A 23,284-nucleotide genomic window follows, 5' to 3' on the forward strand; every position below is an offset into this window, starting at 1 on the left:
TATTCAAAATCCTGGGCCCTCAGCGCCTAACAAAGCCACCAAAAACTCATTTTGATTTTACAATCGGAGAGCCGGAGCGCTAGATGCTCACTGTGGCACAAGAGCGCCAGCGTTACTGCAAGTTGAAGTAAAGAGCAGCGAGAGATAGGGAGAACGATGAGTTCAAGAGAGAGTTGCAGAAGTGAGCTTCGAACTGCGATTCGCCAACTCAACGATCGTTGTCTTTACTCTGCCTCCAAATGGTACCCTCTTCTACTCTAAAACCCTAAACCCAAATTAGCATTCTCTTTCTTGCTCTTCCTTCACATGTGATAATGAACTTTTATTCAGTGTCTGCTTACAGTTTTTTTTGTTCGAACTTCTGTTCTTACTTTAGAAACCGCTGTTTGTGCTTATGTTGGTAGAAGCACTTCAAAGTTGCTGCTTCTGCAACACCTAACCCTCTTTTTGATCTTAATTGTGCAAGGGAATTAGAGAGAAATTAATTAAGAGAAATGAAGAGAAAAAAAAAATTCTATTGTTTTCTATTGATTGGATAGATTATTAGGATTGGAGTGAAATGTAATTTCTCCCTAGAAAATAACAATTATATCCTTTTCTTTCCTTCTTTCTTATGTCTACCATTTCGTAGAAAGACATTTTAGTATATTACTATAAATTTCCCTCCATTTTCTGCTAATTTGAAGAGAATTGGTATGGATTAATTATAAAGGAGACATTTCTCTTCATTTCTTCTTATTTCTCTTCCCTTCTATCTTTTACCTGATGTCCAAATAAGGGAATGAGGAGAAATCAAATTTCTTTTCTTTTTTCTTCTCTCTATTTCCCTCACAAAGCATAAAATAAATTTTTTTATTTATATCAGCTCTGATCCTTTTGACTAGTTTTGAACTCTCTCTCTCTCTCTCTCTCTCTCTCTCTCTCTCTCTCGCACAGACACACAAATTATTTAATCTTCATTTGTGTTTTGAAGAAGAAAGATTGGAAATTTTGGGAACGGTCTTTTATCTTCATTTACAATCATGTTCAACTGTAACTCAACTATCCTAAACATTGTCTGCTCGATTTAATGAACTTTCAATTATTAAATGCACAAATCAATATAGAATATAGGGAATATAATGAGACCTTCAATTTTTATAAAAATAAAGCAGTTTATCAAATTTCTTTTGGAAACCAATTCCATTTTTTTATCATTAGTGGTTTTCAGGGCAGCAGAGCAGCTGGTTGGAATCGAGCAGGACCCTGCGAAGTTCACTCCTTCAAACACCAGATTCCAGCGGGGAAGCTCAAGCATTCGCAGAAGATTCCACACCAATGATGTTACTTCTACACCACCAGCTGGCGTATCATATGTTTCTACTCCGGTGATGGAGGAAGATGAGGTAGTGGATGGTGACTTTTACCTTCTGGCAAAGTCATACTTTGATTGCCGAGAGTATAGAAGGGCTGCACACGTGCTTCAAGATCAAACTGGAAAGAAAGCCACGTTCCTGAGATGTTATGCTCTTTATCTGGTCTGTTTCACTCTCATCTACATGTCATGTATCTCAGTTGAAACTTTTTTTTTGTACATTTATTTTGTTTCTGTGATGACAGAGCTGTATGTATCGGGGACTTAACTATGGCTTTAAATTTTCTCCAACAAGTTCTTTTTGGATTAATTGGTTTAAATGCCCACAAAAAGTGCCTATATCTTCCTCTGTTGAACATTGGAGAAACTATAATGTAATTAGAATCACAAAATGCAATGGAACTTTATATTTATTCTATTTATTGGGTGCAAGCTTTCAAAGGAGAGTCTCATATAGTGTTTAACCTAAGAGGATTGTTATTAGCCAACTAAAAACATGAAGTAAGGCAAGCACTGGACCTGTGAGAATCAGATTTAAAGATGTTGTCTGGGGGGAAACAAAGAAAGCTCTCTTTATGCTGTAGAGATTTAACGATACAATGATACATATTTATGTGCATGTAAGCATTCCTTGAACCTAGAACAAGACTAATGTTGTTACTATCACATTAATTTATTGCTTGTCTGTTGAGGAAGGGAGATAAACAGAAGTATCAAGCAAGATGATGAGGATACACTTCTATACAATAGGCTTGAAACCTCTCAATTAGAATGAAGTTATCTGAATTTCTCTGGTTTAGCAACTGGAAATAGAAGTAATCATTGTCAGGCACCTCTTAACAAACTACTGTTCTCGTTTGCACCCTGAATGAGAAATCTACATGTACCACCCCTCTCAAACTAGAAATTTAGTAATTCTGAAGTTCTTAGCTAAGTTCATTATGAAACTTTGGAGGGGACTGGGGCCATTCATTGTTAGCTGAGTTGGGGGGATCCTCATGATTATTCTGCTTCTGCTTTTTAAAGATTTATTAGGAGAATGTGTCACATAAATCAAGTAAAAACACAAAATAACAGAAACTAACTACTGAACCTTATCTAAATTCTGAAGTTTTTGTTTCTATGTGGAAGATACAACTGGTTTCTCTTGAAACTTCCTGTTTTATTTCTTAAGCATCTGTAAGTTTTCATGTTATTTTCTTCTTCTGTTGGGATTATTCTGCTGGTTTATGCTGAAAATATTAGGTAAAAAAGTAAAAACCTGAGATTTGTTTATCATCACCTGCATTTCACATTCAATTGCTTTGCAAAAGGAGTAGGTTGGGGAGAAGACATCTCTTGAATGATTGCTTTCCATCAAACTATCATTTAATTATGTTAGAACTTTTACAAGTATTTGTGAACATTGCTTATTCCAGTTGCAGACTTGTAGTTGCATTCACAATCTAAGATTGACAACAAATGATGTAACTCTTAGAAGATGCATGCACATTTGTTTGGCATTTTGTCTGGTATAACCAATTTACATGATATCAATCCCAAATTAAGTTTTTGTGATGTTATAGTTATGAAGTTTTTAATTTTTATCTTACCCTTTTATTTTGTTTAAAGGCTGGAGAAAAGCGGAAAGAAGAGGAGATGATAGAACTTGAGGGGCCCTTAGGTAAGAGTGACGCTGTGAACCGCGAGGTAGCATCTCTGGAGAGAGAGTTATCAATACTCCGCAAGAATGGCATTATTGATCCCTTTGGCTTGTACTTGTATGGTCTTGTTCTTATAGAGAAAGGCAATCAGAACCTTGCTCGTACAGTTCTTATGGAATCTGTGAATAGCTATCCATGGAATTGGAGTGCTTGGTCAGAGCTGCAGTCTCTGTGCACTACAATTGAGATATTGAATAGTCTAACCCTTAGTAACCATTGGATGAAGGAATTCTTTCTTGCCAGTGCTTATCAAGAACTACGGATGCACAATGAATCCCTCACAAAATATGAACATTTGCAAAACACTTTTAGTTTCAGTAATTACATACGGGCTCAAATTGCAAAAGCCCAGTACTGTCTAAGGGAATTTGAACAAGTTGAAGTAATATTTGAAGAACTTTTGAGGAATGACCCCTATCGGGTAGAAGATGTGGATATGTATTCCAATGTGCTCTATGCAAAGGAGTGTTTCTCGGCCCTCAGTTACCTTGCCCACAGGGTATTTATGACTGATAAATACAGACCTGAATCCTGTTGCATCATTGGAAATTATTACAGTCTGAAGGGTCAGCATGAGAAATCTGTTCTGTACTTTAGGAGGGCACTCAAGTTGAATAAAAATTATTTATCTGCCTGGACTCTTATGGGTCATGAGTATGTTGAGATGAAAAACACTCCAGCTGCTATTGATGCCTATCGACGGGCTGTGGATATCAATCCTCGTGATTATCGAGCTTGGTATGGGCTGGGACAAGCATATGAGATGATGGGCATGCCCTTCTATGCTCTTCACTATTTTAAGAAGTCTGTTTTCTTGCAGTCAAATGATTCTCGGTTGTGGATTGCCATGGCTCAGTGTTATGAAACTGATCAGCTTCACATGCTTGAGGAGGCAATCAAGTGTTACAGAAGGGCTGCAAGTTGTAATGACAGAGAGGCAATTGCCTTGCACCAATTAGCAAAGCTCCATGCTGAGCTTGGACGTTCTGAAGAGGCAGCACTTTACTACAAGAAGGACTTGGAGAGGATGGAAGCTGAAGAGAGAGAAGGACCAAATATGGTTGAAGCTCTGCTGTTTCTTGCCCAACACTGTAGAGAGCAGAAGAGATTTGAAGAAGCAGAGGTGTATTGTACCCGTCTTCTGGATTACACTGGCCCGGTGAGTTCAATGATCTAATGTCTACAAGTTTAACTAAGAAATTGACAATAATTGTAAATTAAGTTTATACTTTCTGGCTTCTGGCCATTTCAGGAGAAGGAAACAGCAAAGAGTATGCTTCGAGGAATGAGAACAGCAGAATCCAGTTTCCCTTTAATGGATATTGAACATTTTCATCCCTGAATTCAGATCCTACAAAGCATGTCTACCTTTTCTCAGTTTCATGCTTATCAAAATCAACTACAATGAATTTCTGGGAATTTGTCAAATTGTGATACCTAAATATCTCTCTGTAGTTAAATGTTTTAGAGCTGTTGGCTTCTTTTGTTGTTACTCTCACCTTTTAAGAAAAAAGAATGTTGTTATCAAAGCAGAAAAATTGTCTGAATGTGGCGTGGTAATTTCTAGAATGCATGGCTGTAATGTGATGTATTATCATTCATGACCCAATGTCAATGCTGTATTCTATCTAACCTTGCAATTGACAGTTTTGATCTGAAGCGTCAAGCCTCTGCTTTCTGGTAATGTTGCTGAAGCTTCATGCGCAAGGGTCAGTGAGATATCCAGACCAAAATAGAGAATTTAACTTATGATGTATTACTTAGAGTTTCAAGCTAAGTTTATCTTTCATCTTTCTCAAATGATATGCGAGACTTCGATTTATCTTATTTTCATTCCCGGAGAGAGTGGCAAGTATTGGGTAGTGAAGTGTAATGAGAATTGCAACCCCAGCTCTTTAGATGGCAAGCAGTGGATAGATCTCTACAACAAGCTTAGGAAGGTGTCGTGACCAAAGTCAAAGGAACTGACAAGTGATAACAAATTAGTTGAGCTTATCAATTCGTGCAAGATTCAGATCGTAGTCATTACTATGTGATGACTGATAAGTACGGGCAAGGGACATCTCACTTTAGTTTGAGGTTTTCTAGCTTTGATGTCATGAGGGTTTTCCAAGTTCTTTTGCAATCTCAAGTCTGAAAATATCATGTATTGATTGTCTTTACACAGCTTCTCCAGTTATAGTAATTAAGTACATATTCCAATCCAATTACAAAATTTAAGAATTCTTATTTGCAATTCTGCACGGTGAAACCATGCTAGAGGGGCAGCGTTTGCAAGTTAGAAGAGATTAGCTCAGGCTTTTATTATGGAAGATTCATGTAGTACCACACATTTACTGTTGCAATATCTCTCGCTTGGAGAACTAACAGTTTCGTTCGTCACGGTCATGTCAGTCATGGCTATTCAATTTGCACCCTACACATCGGTCTACATATTCTTACACACTGGGCCTAAGCCAGTGAGCACCACATGAGAAATAGGCCACTTAGATAAAACTTACCCTTCCAAACCGTCTTCAAAGGAAAGAGTGCAACCTCACCAAGATTGTTGTTTGAAGATAAAGAATCATAACACAACCTTTCTACAGCTAATATGCCATTCAACTAGAAAGTCATATTGATTTCCATCAGAATTGGAAGTGGTGCAAGTCCGTTGAATCCTGCCCAATCCACTCTTTAATGTTCAATTTGGTAGATTTATAACGTCAACTAAATGGAGTACCCATTCGTCTCATTTTTGTACTCCATTGCAATTTCCAAGCTGCAATCTTCACATAACATTGAAATAAAAAAAATAATAGTCAGTGATGATACTGATGATGAAGTCTCGATGCCTTCCAAATAAAACAAGCTTAAGTATAACCCATTTCCACCTTTATTTTAGTTCAAATACATTCAGAAGATCAAAATGTTACACAAACTCTCTCTCACACACACAAACACACACACACACACACACATTCAAAACAGGCCACAATAACTTGGTAGACATTGTATCCAACATTTTCTGCAGAACTTAAAACGTGAAGGGCCTATTAATTAATTCATTTTGGATCTGTGAAGAAGCTGTTGACGGATGGCATAATTTCGGGGGCCCTCCTGCGGACGAATTTCCTTAAACCATGTTCAGCATACTTTTCTCCCTCTGCAAAGTTCTCCAAAACTCCGGCAGCCCTGTCGTGCTTGTTAACCCTGTTTCAAGGGGATCCCAAACCAAAAATGAAAACGGTAATTCAATCGGTCAAATTATCGATCTTCTAATTTCCAATCCCTTGATACACTTCCTACTTCCAAAGCATAAATTACGGCAGGAAGAAAACTGAGACGCGCTTTTTGCATCCAACTCTTCATAGAATCAAACAAGAAGAAACAGAGTGTAAAATGTTGGAACTCAACTCATTCAAAAATTTTCCTTTTGTTGGCTGAAACACAAACTCCAGTCTCAACGGTAGTTAATGCTTTCCAGTTTCCTGGAATAGCAAACAAGGCACAAGGGATAAAGAAGTCCTGCACGTATTTTGCCCAGACGGCCATACCCTTTTTCTTTCTGATCGCTACAACCTAAAAAAATTAAAAGAAATCCTACAAACAATCTCGCTTCACCAACATCCCATAAGAACTTCCATATTCAAATCAGCATGGAATTTCATTTAGGCCCAAATTACATAATCATCAATGATCAAAAGGCTTAAAAAACATATATGGAGAAGGGAAAAAGCCATTTAGCTACACAAAAAAAAAGTTTTCTCCTTACCCTCAGTTTGGGAGGAGATAGAGTATAGTAAGATTTTATAAAGTAAAATTCTTCTAAGTAAGATTTTCCATGATTATCAGAGACTCATAACTTTTTAGCACTAAGAAGGAAAGGAAGATTTTTTTTTAAGTATTTGAAGGTTTTAAACCTCCTAACACAACATTTTAATAGGTTGAAAAATGAAACAACAATTTAATGGTTTGAAAAATGAAATTTTTTGAGATTTTTAAAAACCTCAGAAAACCATTTTTTAAAAAACCTTCGATCCTCAAAAACAAAAAATTCAAGGTTTTTAAACCTTGAAAAACCTTCAATTACTTTAAAAAAAAACTCCTTTCCCAAAGGTTTAACCTCCTATAGAAACCAGCTTTTAATCTTTATCATCCACACACTTTATCATCCACACACTTTATATAAACATTTATACAATTAGCGAGAGAGTGAGAGACAGACCTGACTTCAGGGTTGATGCAGATGTTGCGTACCAGCTGCAACCCACAGATCCCAACGGCAACTCCAACGGCGGCAAACAGAGGATACACCTACACATGCACATACACATATAGTAACACTAAGATCTATCTATCTCCATATCTATAGTCCTATATCCATAAAAATACAGGGAGCAGAGTCAAACAAGAATCAATAACGAACACGAAGGAAGCGATCTGGCCAATAATACAAGAATCTTAACACACCTCAGGTCTAAGCCATCGACCTCCTGCCATTTGAACTCACCAGAAGGACGGAATCGGAGCTAGAGGGACAGATCCTGGGCTTTTCTGTGGGCGAATGGGGGAGAAAATGAAAATATTGAAATCAGTAAAAAAAAAAAAGAGAGAGACTTTATCTTGACTTGGGAATTGTGCTATTTCTATTTTTTAATCATTTTCAAAATGGGACAACGGTTGAACCTGATTGGATAGTTTTGAAAGAAGCAAAATCAGTAGCCCAATTGGATAGTCCACTACTGTACTTTCCAGACCCCTCACAAACCTCATCAGTTTTCTCAATATATATATATATTTTTTTTTTTTTCCGAAAGTTGTTCTCATTCACTAATCTTGCCCAATTTTGTTCATTTTTAATATTTGGGAATATGCTGATCAGAAGTTCGCATCCTTGTAGAAGTGAGTTTAACCATTCCCTTCGGAGCTGATAAAATAAAACCTTATCTTCCAAAACATCGCTGCTAGCCAAACTAATATCCATTTTTTATGGGTTCTTCTATAATCTTATTCAATTCTACATTCACAAATCTTCCTTTAACAGAAATAGCATCCCTCGCAGCAATGAATCAAGTACTTCGTTCTTGCGAAGAGCAACTTCCCTCGTCTTTAGAAGAATCTCATCATAATAATTAGTTCATTAGGCCAGTGAAAAATAAACATTACATGATAGGTTTTGAAGAAAAATGAGCAATCACAAGAATGATCGTACAATAATTGGAGCTGTTAGAAACCCCTTACTAGCATTCAGCATCACAAGAAAAAGATTTTAAAAAAAAAAAAACGTTGGTGGAACTGAAGCTACACTATTACTTTCCTAATCCTCTCTTATTGCAGCATTTCTTGGATATTACAAAGCGGGGTACAGAAATTGTTGGTCCCATGGAATTCTGGGAAACAAACTTTCACTTATCAAATGCAACACTTGTGTGAAGTTCTGAATCATATCAGAAATCTACTTGCAGCAACCAATGACAATTCTTTTTCTTGCACTCACCCTCCACCAGCCATCAACCTCTTGATTCAATACAAACAGGACCATGCCCTCAACCCCATGAACTTCCTCATCTAATTATGCTTTACAAGTGGTCACACCATGAACCTTGTTGCTTTGCAAGCACCTGAAGCCATACAAATTTGCTTAAATTACTTCTCCTGCTCTCTTACACGCATGAACTTACTTACCTTCTCACTTAAAAGGCCTGTGGCCACTCTCCTCTTCATTGTTGTCCGCCTCTGGCTCGCTTTCTGAAATAATAGATCCTCAAAATGCTGGTACCCAAAACACGGCCTCATCATGAGCAGCTTTTACTGCCTCCTTCCTTCTTGCCTTCGTTTTTGCTTGATGTATAAGTTACATCAGAAGCCATAGACATTTATGACTTAAGATGACCAAATTCCAAGGACCAAGATCTAAGATCATCAAATGAGATCTAAACTCAATGACTGCAACATAGACAAGGCAGGTACCTCCACAGCAGAAAGGCTGAAACTCTGGACAATGTGTTTGAATAGTCCAGCATCATCTTCTGCAGCTGCACATTAAAGCAAAGATATATTGTTAACCACACCTTGCACAATAAACATTTGGTCAATGCCAACACTACTCAATGTTACAAGCTGCAGTTCCCAAACATCCAGTTAAATTAATTACAGGCACATTCATATAATCATACTAACATGATATATGATCACATCATTTGCCCAACAGTCTGCTTGACCACAGTTTATATCTCCATGCTCATAGTTGTGGTCCTTGTGCACAAACGCAGTTCTGAATACAAGGTGATATAACATGCAGAAAATTTTACAAGAGAAATATATATTATTTCAGGCATGGCCACAATAGAGGCAATTTATGATGCATTAACATTTAGTGATTTATCATTTATACATGCCCACTTCACGGAATGAGTGATAAATATAAACCCCTTCATGAAGTCCCATCCTTCAGTAGGGCAGTTTCCTGAAGATGGAGTGGGAGGAGGAAGTGCAGCACAAGAAGGGTATTTTATCTTCTCATCATAAAACATTTGCTCACATGTCTGCGCATGAAGGAGGGAGGGAGATAAACACAAAGGAACAATGGAAAGAAATGTATGATCAACTAGATGTGATTTCAAGTTCCTTAATGAGTTGTATATCCAACACTGCTACATAGTTATTGTAAAATAGTACGAAAACTATCATTATTCTAGAACAAGACAAGTTAAAAAAAAAAAAAAAAATCTTCCAACTAAATAAAGATAAGCTGCATGAACAGAAGATAGAGGCAGTAACAGCATAGTATATTTGGACACCAAAAACCATAGTTTTCAAAACCGAACTGGCCAGTCAGACCAAATTAACAGGGAACCAGACCACTAGCTGGTCCAGTCTGGTTCTAACTCCATTAGAAGGAAAAAGGAGAAGTCTGCTTCCACTGAGCGTCAAACCCATAACCGGAGAGCACAATGCAATGATTCTCCACTCGGCCAACATTTGCATTTAGTATAAACTGTTCTGAATAATTTATTATATAATTATTAATGTGAATTATTTAATAATCTTTCTATTTTATTATCTTTTATATCATAAAAAGTACTTAAATTTTGTTTATTTATTGTACTATAAAATTTAAATATGAAGTTAAATTAACTTTATTTTGATAATAACTCAACGACCGGCTGGGTTTGAAAACCTTGCTAAAAACACTTTAGGATATTTTTCAATTCAACAGTCACTAGCAGAATCATGCAAACAAGATTTAAAAAAATAATAATAAAATAAAATGTTACTTAGTAGAGTATGCTGGAATATGGCAAGTGGAAACAAGTCCCATATCAGTAGAGCATAGGAAAATTAAAGGGCATATAAGCTCAAAACAAAATAAATCCATTTTGACGATGGTGAAACTAATTTCAAGCCCAGTTCAACATGCAAGCTTGCCTGTATGATGATCCACACTCCTAAGCCATGATTTCCAGCAGAGTATAATAAAAAATACAACATGGATAATTATGTCTAAAGTCCTATTTAGTATTGAGTTTTAGAGTCTGAAACTATTTTTCTAAATAAAAACATTATTTTAGATGTTATTAAGAAAAGCTGTTTTGTTATTTTAATGTTTTTATGATTAAAAACTGATCAAATTTAATTTTTAATTATTTTTTAACACTTTCTAATTAGTATATTTAAAAAAGTGATTTTCTCAATAACAGTTTCAACAATAATGCTAAATACAATAAAATGTTATGGATAAAATTTATTTGCAAGAGAAAATGCACAAATTCAAAAGCCAATACCAGTTCATTCATGCAGTAAAATTCTGGCAGGAGTAACTGAGGAAGAATGGGGTGTCTATTGGCAAGAACTATCGCATCATATCATTCAACTAGATATTCCAGGGCTCAAAAAAATTATAATAATTTAAATCTAAAATTGAGGCAAGGTTGTTGTTTATCAAAATCTAGCAACAACTTTAAGAAACAAAAACAAAGAGTGCATTTAAATGCTGTTCAGTTGTCCCTCAAATATACATGCAAAAAACAAACAATACCATGAGCAATGAATTTGTCTCGCAACGCATACATGTAACCATGAGCAATAATCACCATATGTCTCAATTAAGAGGGACACTCATAAGTGATTAGAAAGTTGTCAGGCCCCATTCGCTCCCATAAAAACACATAACATGAAAGTTCTACATATAAAATGAAATTTCTATATAGACCCCATATCTACTGTAGGAATACTAAAACTAATTTAGAGAACATTATGCTGCCATATTAGCTTTTCTCAGAATAGCCATGAGCAAAATCAAGAGTGCGTCAAGAAATGCATCAATTTAAGACTCTTGACCAAACACAAAGAGTTGTTAGTAAATCAAGCACGAGTAAAAGAATTACTTCCCTTTAACCCGTGTCTAGTCTGTGGTCACAACTTTCTTCCAAAACACAGAATAAGCAACTATAATTTACTTTAAACTATTGCGGAAAGATTACCACTTTTACATTTTCCACTTTAAACCATTTGCCATAGATGTCTTACAAACACTACATAAAACTTTTCTAATAATAAGTTATTTGGATGAAGTCATCAACCTCAACAAGTTCCTATGCATTTCAAATCCAGTACAGGGGAAAATTTGATTGCAGCATCCTGACTTTGGCTTACCATCAGTATGGTTGTAACTTGCAACATAAATTCAATATAATAAAATTAGCATCTAATATGAAATGCAAATTACCAGGCCATTTTCTCATAAAAATAATTCCTATCTTTAACATGGTATCCACTACAATATGTTTACTACAATCTCCAAGTCATAAAATATCAGAAGTCCAAAGCCAAACTAGACCAACAGAAGCAAACAACTTCATGCGCATTAGAGAAATAAGAATGATAAAATAACAGAACTAACCAGGGAAATCCTTCAAAATCACATAGTGCAACATAGTGTTTAGATATAGTTTATTAATATCAATACAAAAATATTTAACTTGGCCATGCCACTTTTGAATTAAGATGCCCCAATCCAATATTGAGTTTCAAATAACCACTTAAAAGTTTTATATGACTCAACATTTTGTACTAACTTTATTTGAAAATATAAGTAATAACTAAGGATTATGAGGGTATTTGAAATAGTGACACATGGCTAAATGGGTTTTGGAATAATAAAGGTGCTAGAGAATACCCCTGAGATAAAATACTCGATATGATAGGTAAACACATAGGTGTCAAAACTAAAAATCTCTATACAATTGTCACTTTGTCATTGTTTTGCATACTGCCCATAGGAACAAGGATTAGAGGCTAAACGCTACACGAGCATGGTCTATGTGCTTGTTTGGCATTGCGTTTGGAGGGCTAAAACTACTTTTTTGACTAAAAGCACAATTTTAGATGTTATTGAAAAAAATAATTTAGAAAAAGTTATTTTGTTATTTTAGTGTTCTTAAGACTAAAACTTATTAAATTTAATTTTAAATTATTTTTTAACATTCTCTAACTAAGATATATAAAAAAGTGATTTTCTCAACAGTAATTCCAACAGCAATGCCAAGCAGGCCCTATGTTGTCTTCCGGCTTGTCTAGGTCGGATTGTACTCCCTAAGCAAGTCGGCACACCTACTTGCCTCGAACAAATTAGTCAGATGAGCCACTTACCACATCAATCCCACTAGCTATCACCTGATACTATCGGCTCAGGTGTGTCAGAGTTGTTATTACTCTAGAGACAACTTGATTAGGCCTTGAAACAGACTCTAGTGATTAAAACAGTGGCTCACTTGTAGTAACTTTATATGTATCAAATAAATATTGGCTCACTTGTTATATAAATAAGGACCCCTCCCTATTGGGGAGGGCAGATTTCTTCTTAAGCCTATACCATGGCTGTTGTTAAACTGTTCTCCTCCATGTCCTCTTCACCATAACAGTCAATAGTAACATGCTACGATAATAGAATAGTTGTATTTTTCTCCAAGAATAATCTACCACCCGCATTATCCCAACACCCTTTTAGCCACATGTCACTATTTCAAATACCCTCCTAATCCTTAGTTATCAATAAGGTTGTCTTACTGATATGTACCATCAATATCATTCCTTGATTTTATAATTTCAACCAAAAAGCCCTTTAGAATAGATCCATGTAAGATTATGTTGCCAATGACTTTCAATTAAAACAGTAATTTCTGAAATCTCTTCAGACGAGGGGAAAATTGATACCAGTTTCATCAAGCTCAAGTTTCATCATGACTTCGACTCTTTCAACCAGTGTCTGCTCAACAATGCAACCCAGTTATCAATGCTTTATAATTAATAACAACAACACACACCTGCAAATAGGGAGATTGGGTTTCTTCTTACACAGTCCTTCTCAATCCGTATTTAGGAGACATAAAGCATATTTTATCTTGATATTTGAAGTGGCTTGGAAGAAAAGATACAACTATCCACAAAGCAATTGTAAAATAATGTAATGCTTTGGAATACAATATTCAGTCCTGTTTACTAGCATGAAGAAGCAATTCTAATCTTGTTTTCTAATATTCTCAAATGTTTTTATGCTTTACACCCATGATACGAAAGATATTAATTACAATTGAGAATCATTGAATCAGTATGCTGGACCCTATCCCAATTCCCATGATTTAACTCCAAGAAATCGAATACCAAAGAGTCAAAATATACGTAACCGCCCTTTGCTATGGGTCCAACAATGTTCTTTTTTATCACACAGAGAACAGAGCCAGCAGGCCTCACGCATTCAATAGCCCCAACATTTCAACTCATTCCTTGAGGCAATTCAATACAAGCTTCTGCCAGATAGAATTCATAATTTTGCAAGACATCAGAGCTTGTTGGTCTTCGAGCAATGATAAATCATGCGTTGTTGCATTCTCAATTGCGAATAAATGTAAACAAAATCAAATTAAAAAAAAAAAGAAGAAGAAAAAAAGAAACAGCAAACATACCATTTTTTTTTTCATAGCCTTGAATCGACTGTTAATAATCAACGCCTTCATTCCTCTCCTTTCCTGCTCTCTTACCCTCCACATCTCCGACTACGATTTCCTCTTTCTGATCTCCGTTCCCACCGCGGGGACATGCTCCGACTCGCTCCTGCTTCTACTCCTATTTTTATCCCTTTCTCTATATATCTTCCTGCTCCAGCTTCAGCTTCTGCTTCTGCTCCTACTTCGCCTCCTGTGATGCCTGTCTCTGTCTCCGTCCCTGTATCTATCTCTATCTCTCTCCCTACTTCTGGAAAGATGCCTACGGTTCGATTCTCCGCTGCTTCTTCTGAAACACTAGTCAAGAATTGTAGGAAACATTTAAGTTATACAATAGCGGGAAATTAGCTGGATGGTAATGGTAGTTGTAACAGTTAAGTTAAGCTGGACTAAATTTGTTATAGATGCTGTTACAGCAAGATGGTTGTAACTTTCAACTGCATACTTTCTGTATATAAATTGAGAAACTATCAATCAAAGGCAGTTATCTTTGCTCATTTCATCTTTTGCATTACTTTCTCTTATTTGGATTGGCATCTCAAGATGGTATCAGAGCATTTTTCTTGTGTAAATAAGGATTTATTTCTTTTCTTCCTTTCAATTACATAACAAATTGATACTGAATTATGGTAGTTGATAACACAAGTGATGTTTGGGTGGACAAAACCATGGAGGAGGCATTCCGATTACAGACTTCTGATAACCCAGACATGATTCTTGTAAGCACACCATTGAATAGAGCAAATTAACTATCTTGGAGCCATTTGATGGTAATTGCATCGTGTGCAAAGGACAAGCTGTGATTCATCGATGGTAAGATCCAAAAACCTAACCCAAAATCATCACTATATGAGAAATGAAGGCATGTGGATTGCATGGTGTTTTCTTGGATATTAAATTCTACTTTCAAAGATTTAGTTGCTGCATTCATATATGTTGCTACTGCAAGAGAACTATGGAATGAATTAGAACAGCGGTTTGGCAATAACAATGACTCCATTGCCGAGAATGATACTCCATCAGTTGATATGGGTAATGAAACTATCAAGAAATCTGACAAATAGGGAAAAGACTTTTTCTGGTTTAGCTGGCTTTACAGGTACGTGCACTAAACATTGTTATCTTAATTGTAGCAGTAAATGGACAGGAAAGTGGATTATTGACATAGGTGCATCTACACATATGATTTCTAACCCATCCTTGTTTGATCCAAACCAGACTTTTAGAACAAACCAAATTGTTTACTTACCTGATGGCTCCACACGATATGTTGAAAAAATAGGAATAGTAATCTTACACCCTAAACTGAAATTAACCAATGTTTTTTACCTACCCAATTTCAGGTATAACCTTTTATCTGTAAGTCAATTAACCAATACCTCTCAACTCGTTATGACTTTCTCTCCTAACCAATGTTTTATTCAGGACCGAGGGACTAAAGAAGTGGTTGCTGTTGGGAAAACGGTGAGAAGATTGTACAAACAGGACAGTGCAACTTTTCCTATATCCAAGAAGGCTACATCACCAACTCTACATACTGTACACCCTGCTGTTACTAATCAATGTATATCATCATACAGCACTTGTATTGGCATAAATAAAACTTTCTCTGACCACACATCAGCTAGTGCTATTTCTCATATACAAACCAATACTTCCCATCCAAAGATTGATAATTGCAACATATGCCACATGTCAAAGCAGCACAAATTTCCATTCTCAACTAGTCAATCATATTCGGAGTCACCTTTTCATCTTATACGCATTGATTTTAAATGAGCGGAAGCATGAAAATTGTTAGATTAGAACATTGAATTCAAAAATTTCTTCTATGGTTTCATGCATCATGCCATATCCATTATGTACCAAATTGATTTCAATGTTCAATTGCATATTAAAACTTTTTTAATATGTATTAAGATCTACATTTGTCATTTAAAATTTTTGAATTAACAAATTAATTCATTAGAACCCTAAATTAATACAAGAATATGTGCACTAACCTTTTGATGCACTGTAGATGCGATTGGTACCTTTGGGAAGTACCTAGGACCCCAAATGTTATCCCTCCAGCTTGTCCACACCAAGATCACCGATGACAGCTCCTAAACCAGCTTCTCAAGCCTTGCCAACCAATTAGAAATTAGGGATTTGCCTTTAGAGAGGTTATAAATGTATATAGGACACTAGAAATAATTTATAGCAATTTTAAATCAAAGAAAACAATTGATTTCTCTTTGAATTGATAAGAAAAATGAAGAAGATGAGAGGAGAGCCTTTTGGGTGGCGGCACACTTGATGGAAAATAAGAAGAGTAGCTAATTTTTATTTTCTCATAACATCATTTTATATAATTAGGTCATCACTTAAAACTCTTGTCACATGTCATCACCTGATTGCATCTTAATATTAATTGACCTAATCACATTAAGCTAAGTGTCAAAGCTAGATTTAATATTGACTTTGATCACCTTGCATAGTAGAAAGACAAATGGCAAACTTATATGGTGTCATGTGTCACCATCTCATGGTGCCACATGTCACCTTATGAAATAACCAAATTACCGTTGTGTTTTAATTTTGAGTTCTCAATCCAAAATAATTATTTCTCATCTTCTAATCAATTTATATCAAATATAAATTAATTAATTAATCTTTATTAATTAATTTCTCATAATTAAATTCATATTTAAATACTTTAATTATAACACTAAATACGTATCTCACAATGATTACCTTTAAAAGGCATAACATGATCCTCTACGAATATTTCCTACACTAAATTAATTTTTACAACAATTTTTATTTATTTTTTTTTTTTTTTTTTTTTAAATTTTTTATAAAAATTATAAATTAAAATTAAAAAAAAATTTAAAAAATTTTTTTATAAATTTTTTAAAAAAAATTTTTAAAAATTTTTTTTTTTTAAAAAAATTTTTAAAAATTTTTTATTTTTAAAAACCAAAAAAAAAAAAAAAAAAAAAAAAATTTCAAAAAAAAAATTCACAAAAAAAAATCATCAAAAAATCAATTCATCAAAATTCAAAAAAAATCAAAAATCATTCAAAAATCAAAATCAAATTCATCAATTCAAATCACAATAATTAATAAATAAAAAATAAATAAAACAAAAAAATAAAAAAATATTAAAAAAAATAAAATATTATATTATTAAAATTATTTATTTATTATTCAATTTAATTTCATATTTATTACATTTACATTAATAACAAAAACATAATTATTAAAAATAAAAACAATTACATAAAAAATAAAAATCAAAAAAAATTCAAAAAAAAAATCAAAATTCTGCTTGCTCTCTCCGCTAATAAAAAATCTATAAAATAAAAAATAAAAAATAAAAAAATAAAATAATAAAAAAAAAAAAAAAAAAAAAATAAATAAATAAAAATAAAAAAAAAAAAAAAAAAAAAAACAAAAAAAAAAAAAAAAAATAAAAAAAAAAAAATAAAAAAAATTAAAAAAAAAAAAAAAATTTTAAAAATAAAAAAAAAAAACCAAAAACAACACAATAAACACACTCATAACAAAACACACACCAACACAAAATTTTCAATCACACAACAATGTTGCACACAACAGCAAGCACAATCCCAAAATGAGTCAAAATAAGAAGAGGAGATCAATCTAATGAATACTCATCCTCAATCTATCGAGATCAAACAGAGCGGAGGAGAGGAGGAGAGAAGGAGATCATAAAAATAAGGAAAGGAAATAAATGGAAATGGAATAAATGTAACAACAAAAAACCATAAAAAACAAAAAAATTTATTCAAACAAATGAAAAAAAAACAAAAAAAAATCAAAAACATTTTTAAATATAAAAAAACACAAAAAAACAAATAAAAAAAAAAAAATTTTTTTTAAAAAATAAAAAATTAAATTATATATTATTAAAATATTTAAATTATTCTCTCTTCTTCTTTTCTTGCTCTTTTTCTTTTCTTTCATGATTCACACAATTTCAACATTTTTTTTCATCATAATTATAATATAACTTAAAAACAAATAAAATTATAATTTTTTTAAATTTAATTTAACTTTTATATTTAAATTCAGTTTTTCTATTTTTTTTTTTTTTCAATTTATATTCACTCTTTATCAAATCAAAAATACTTTTTTTAAAGCTTAATAGGTATTACAACCCCACACACACACTTTGGTTTTTAAATTCTAAATTTTTTTTTTTTTTTCACTTACTCAAAAAACTATTTTTTTTAAATTAAAATTTTAATTTTTTTTTTTTGGTTTTTAGTTTTTTCTATTTCATTAATTTTTTAATGTTGGAATTCTTTCTTCAAAACTTCAAAAATTTTCTTCTTATTATCTTCTCCTTTTTCTCATTTTTGGATCACTCAAATCAAATAAGTAGCTAGTTTTATTGGCAAAAAAATTTCTTTTTTTCTCTTCTTTTTTCATGCTTTTTTTTAGGGTTTTGGTTTTTTTTTTTGGTTTGTGTTTTTTTTTTTTTTAAGTTTCTTCATAATTTGGTCTAACTTTTTTTTTTCTTTAATTCTATTATATGTCTTCTCTGGTTTCGTTCAAGAGAAGAAAGAAAGAGTTAAATCCAAAGAGTTATAAATATCCAAAAATTGCTGCTCAAAAAAAATCAAAAGTTGCAGGTTGCAGGTTTAAGTTTTTAACTAATTTAATAAAATAAAATAATTATATAATTTGTTAATTTGATGTTCTTCATGAAAGTTTAGTCTCTTTTCCCTCACCCCCCCCCAAATTAATCAAATTTGTTCTCAATTTGACCGAGTTATGACAGTTAAAACCAAATGAATATATATTTTTCATTTTTTTGGCTTCACTTTATCTATATCAATTCAATTTTTTTTTTTCAATTTTTTTAGTTTTTTTTTTTTTTTTTTTTTTAATGTTTTTTAATTTTTTTTTGTTTTTTTTTATTTCTATTTTTTTATTCATCAATTATTCAATTTCTTTTTAAATTTGAGTTTTTTTTTGGGTTGGGTTTGGTGGGTTTGTCATGTTTGCATTCATTTTTATTTTTATTTTTTTTTTTCATTTTCATTCTATTTTTTATTATTTATATATTGATTTTATATTTCATCACTTCACACAAGGTCAAACATTCCATTTATGCATTATTCATTTTTTGCCAAAAAACCCTACCCCCAAACCCTAATCCTACTAAAAATTTATATATATATATAATTTATATCATATCATCATCATCAAACACCACCAACAACACACACACATTTAATCACACCAAGTTCATCAACACACCCATAAACATCCAAAACTCAAAAAATTAGTTTTCAAAATTTTTTTTTTTTTTTTTTTTTTTTTTTTTTCAATTTTTTTTTTAATATAATAACTTATAAAAAAATAATTTAAAAATAAAAAAAAAAAAAAAACTAACCTTTTTTTTTCTTTTCTTCTCTCTCTTCTCTTCTTTCTTTCTTTTCTTCTTTTGTGTGAAGATGCTTGTTAAAAAAAAGAAGAACAAGACTTTTAAAGAGTTTATAAGATAAAATAATAAAAATGAAAAAAAGCTTGAAAAAGGAAAATGGTGAAAAAAAAAAATGAAATGAGGAGGAATGAGGAGGAGAATGGAGAATGGAGAAAAAAAAGAATTTTTTTTTTTTTTTTTTTTTTTTTTTTTTTTTCTTTTTAAGACCAAAAATTTAAATAAATAATATTAATAAATTTTTTTTTCTATTCATTCATTCATCATCATCATCTTTTTTTTTTTTTTTTTTTTTTTTTTTTTTTTTTTTTTTTTTTTTATTTAATTTTTATTTTTTTTTTTTTTTTTTTTTTTTTTTTTTTTTTTTTGGAGAGGTCAGTCGAGGTCAATTGTGAAAAAATCGCCCGCCCGCCATCGTCGGTTTTAATAAAAAAAAAAATATTTTTTTTTCCCTAACCTATTATTTTATGACTTAACAATTCTTTTTTTTTTTTTTTTTTTTTTTTTTGTTGTTTGTTCAAGGGTAAAGGACCAACAACACTTTTTTATTCGGAAAATTTGAGTTAAAAAGCGACTTGATCGTTCAGGGAGTCATCATCATCATCATGGATCGGCTCGTTTAACCTCTTATGTTCTGTTTTTCTTATTTATAGTTAACTAATTAAACATTACTAATTATTTGTGTTTATGGCTTCTCAAGTTGTCTTAAGTGTGGCCCTAATCCCATTAATTATCCGGACCGACACCGGTCACCGGAACAGTGAAATATACCAAGCTATGCAATGGAGGTGTTACATTAAATATAAATTTAACTTATACTATACATCCAATAACCTATATTTAGTTTCAAGTCATGTTAGGGACTTTGTAATCTAATTGCAAACCAAACCTATTTAATTAATCAATTAAACTCTTTAATTAATCAATTAAATCACATTTAACCTGGTGATTACTTGTGTATGTGTGTGACTCACTAGACTCATCACTAATTGACAATGAGATATGATATTAACTCTGAATATCATCAGAACTCTTTCTTAACATAAATGATTTCTCTACATTATTTTGGGCATCTCATAGACCATGGTTGACAACTAGCATAGCATGTCATGGCCACCCAATCAGTAATAAGGAATACCTTTGAATGAACCTATAATCATATGTTACCATGCACTAGAATATCTCTGTTATAAAATCTCAATTCGAGCTGGAGTCATGGTTTATGTCAAATCTCATTTGCTATGAATATTATGTTCTTTTTTAATTTTAATTCTTGATTAAAAAGATTTTTTTATCAGAAACTCTTTTCTGACTAAATCTGTCTGTCCTGGCCAGAAATTTGAAACATCAAGAACAATTAAATGAACATAGGATTTTATTCCTATTTACTTAGGGTAACAGATTCCATCTTGATCAACACCTACCTCCATATATAACTAGTAGGAGCCAACACATGCCCATATACCCATACACAGTACAAGTATGAAAGCAGTATCAAACTCAAACCACCTATATACAAGATAACTGTGTTATCTCAGGTCTAAAGATTATATGCACTGATATGATTTATGGCAATGCATTGACAAGAGTAAACTCCACGTGCTTGTCATAAGTGTTACTGGTTTGGCCTACTTATCATGCATAAGTGTCTATCATGTTTGTTATATGGCATGAGACTCACTATTCTATCTTATTTACATCTCATATAAATAATTTGGGAATAAATATGATTACAATCTTTCTAGATAAGTCATGTCTTTATTGTGAAGTATCCTCGATTGTGAACCAATTTATGATACTTTACGCTAGAAATACTGTCACTCATATTCTTAACAACTTAAGAATATAATTTCTAACAAAATATCAATGGATCTTTTCTATTACACATAAATACATTATATAAATGAAAAAGTGAAATTGTCTTTTTATTAATAAAATATGTACAAGATACATACTAAATGATATGCTCTAAGGCATACTACTAATAATCTCCCACTACCATTAGAGCCATTCATTATAATATCTTAGACCCATCTTCTCAAGATGTCGGTCTAACTGAGCTTGTGACATAGACTTCATGAATGGATCAGCTGGATTTTCAGCTGATGCTATTTTTTTGCATGACTATATTACCTCGCCCAACTATCTCTCTAATAATGTGGCAGCGCTTTTCTATGTGTTTGAATTTTTTATGAGACCAGAGGTCCTTATATCCAAACAGCCTTTTTTGCAACATATAATGCAGCAATGTACTCTGCCTCTGTAGTAGAATCAGCAGTCGTACTCTGTTTGGAACTCTTCCAACTGACTGCACTTCCATTACAAATGAACACAAACCCAGAGGTAGACTTTCTATCATCGATATCTGATTGAAAATCAAAATTAGTATAACCATCCAATTGCAAGTCACCACCTCCATAAATCAAGAATAAATCCTTAGTTCTTCTCAAGTACTTAAGAATATTCTTGATAGTTATACAGTGTTCCAAACCTGGATTGGATTGAAACATGCTAGTCAAACTAACAGCATATGCGATATCAAGCCTAGTACACAATATTGCATACATCAAACTTTCAATAGCCGAAGTATATGGAATCCTAGCCATTTTATCTCTTTCTTCATGTGTCTTTGGTGACATCTCTTTAGAAATATGGACACCATGTCTCACTGGTAACAATCCTCTCTTAGACTCAAGCATGTTAAACCTCTTTAACACATTTTCCAAGTATAGACTTTGGGATAAACCAATTATTCTTTTCGCTCAATCTCTATAGATGCGAATCCCAAGAATATAGGTTGCCTCCCCTAAATCTTTCATGGAGAATGTATTTGACAACCATACCTTTATAGCTGTCAACATACCTATGTCATTATCCATCAATAAAATGTCATCCACATATAAGACAAGGAAAGTGACAACACTATCACTAACCTTCTTATATACACATGGCTCATTCTCATTTTTGATAAAACCAAATGACTTAATGGCTTCATCAAAATGGATGTTTCAACTCCTCGAAGCTTATTTTAACCCATAAATGGATCGCTTTAGCTTGCATACTTTGGAACCATCTTGGGATTCAAAACCCCTAGGTTGTTCCATGAAAATATTTTCTTCAATGCATCAATTGAGAAAAGTTGTTTTAACATATATCTGTCAAATCTCATAATCATAGTATGCAGCTATTGCTAATAGAATCTTGATTGATTTAAGCATGGCAACAGGGGAGAAAGTCTCCTCATAGTCGATTCCTTGCCTTTGGCGAAACCTTTTCACTACTAGCCTTGCTTTATAGGTCTCTACCTTTCCATCAGAACCAATTTTCTTCTTGAAAACTCTTTTATTCCCTATAGGTACAATACCTTTAGGTGGGTCAACAAGATCCCAAACTTGATTCTTATACATGGAATCAATTTCAGATTTCATAGCTTTAATCTATTTTGAAGAGTCTATATCTAATATAGCTTCTTCATAGGTAAGTGGATCATCTCCATGATCTACTTCTTAATGAGTAAACAACTCTTGTTCATCTTCATGAAGAAAACTATATCTCACTAGTGGGTGAGATATCCTGGTTCATCTACGAGGAATAACTTTAGACGTTTCATCAATAGGTGTAGGTTGACTAGATGGATCTATACCCATCTGATCTATTGGTTGGTCAGAATTCTTCAATTCTAACTCTGTTTGCCTTCCTTTGCCTCCTTCTTGAACAAACTGTTGTTCAAGAAATGTGGCATCTCTACTTACCACAACCTTTTGTGATGTAGGCAAATAAAAAT

At 32.9% G+C, this 23,284-nt stretch overlaps 2 protein-coding genes across 3 annotated transcripts; one reads left to right on the forward strand and one right to left on the reverse strand.

Annotated features, from left to right (window-relative positions):
• The first annotated feature begins 21 nt into the window (after positions 1-21).
• LOC110656949 (anaphase-promoting complex subunit 8) lies at positions 22-4,703 on the forward strand. 2 transcript variants are annotated; one of them, XM_021813958.2, is made up of 4 exons: positions 22-242; positions 1,211-1,517; positions 2,966-4,216; positions 4,310-4,703. In XM_021813958.2, the coding sequence occupies exons 1-4, from the start codon at positions 157-159 to the stop codon at positions 4,397-4,399; spliced, it is 1,734 nt and encodes a 577-aa protein (XP_021669650.1). In that variant the 5' UTR covers positions 22-156; the 3' UTR covers positions 4,400-4,703. The 2 variants fall into 2 exon arrangements, with proteins under 2 accessions (XP_021669650.1, XP_021669652.1); XM_021813960.2 differs by having other exon boundaries at positions 101-242; positions 1,201-1,517.
• Positions 4,704-5,810: 1,107 nt separating this feature from the next.
• On the reverse strand, positions 5,811-7,673 carry LOC110660502 (uncharacterized). The gene is made up of 3 exons (XM_021818840.2): positions 7,510-7,673; positions 7,265-7,353; positions 5,811-6,249 (listed from the first exon to the last, which is right to left on the reverse strand). Exons 1-3 carry the CDS (start codon positions 7,537-7,539, stop codon positions 6,102-6,104), a joined length of 267 nt encoding a protein of 88 aa, XP_021674532.2. The 5' UTR covers positions 7,540-7,673; the 3' UTR covers positions 5,811-6,101.
• Between the last annotated feature and the right edge of the window lie 15,611 nt (positions 7,674-23,284).

This window comes from Hevea brasiliensis, chromosome 17 (assembly GCF_030052815.1).
Source record: "Hevea brasiliensis isolate MT/VB/25A 57/8 chromosome 17, ASM3005281v1, whole genome shotgun sequence".
Classification (NCBI taxonomy): Eukaryota; Viridiplantae; Streptophyta; class Magnoliopsida; order Malpighiales; family Euphorbiaceae; genus Hevea; species Hevea brasiliensis.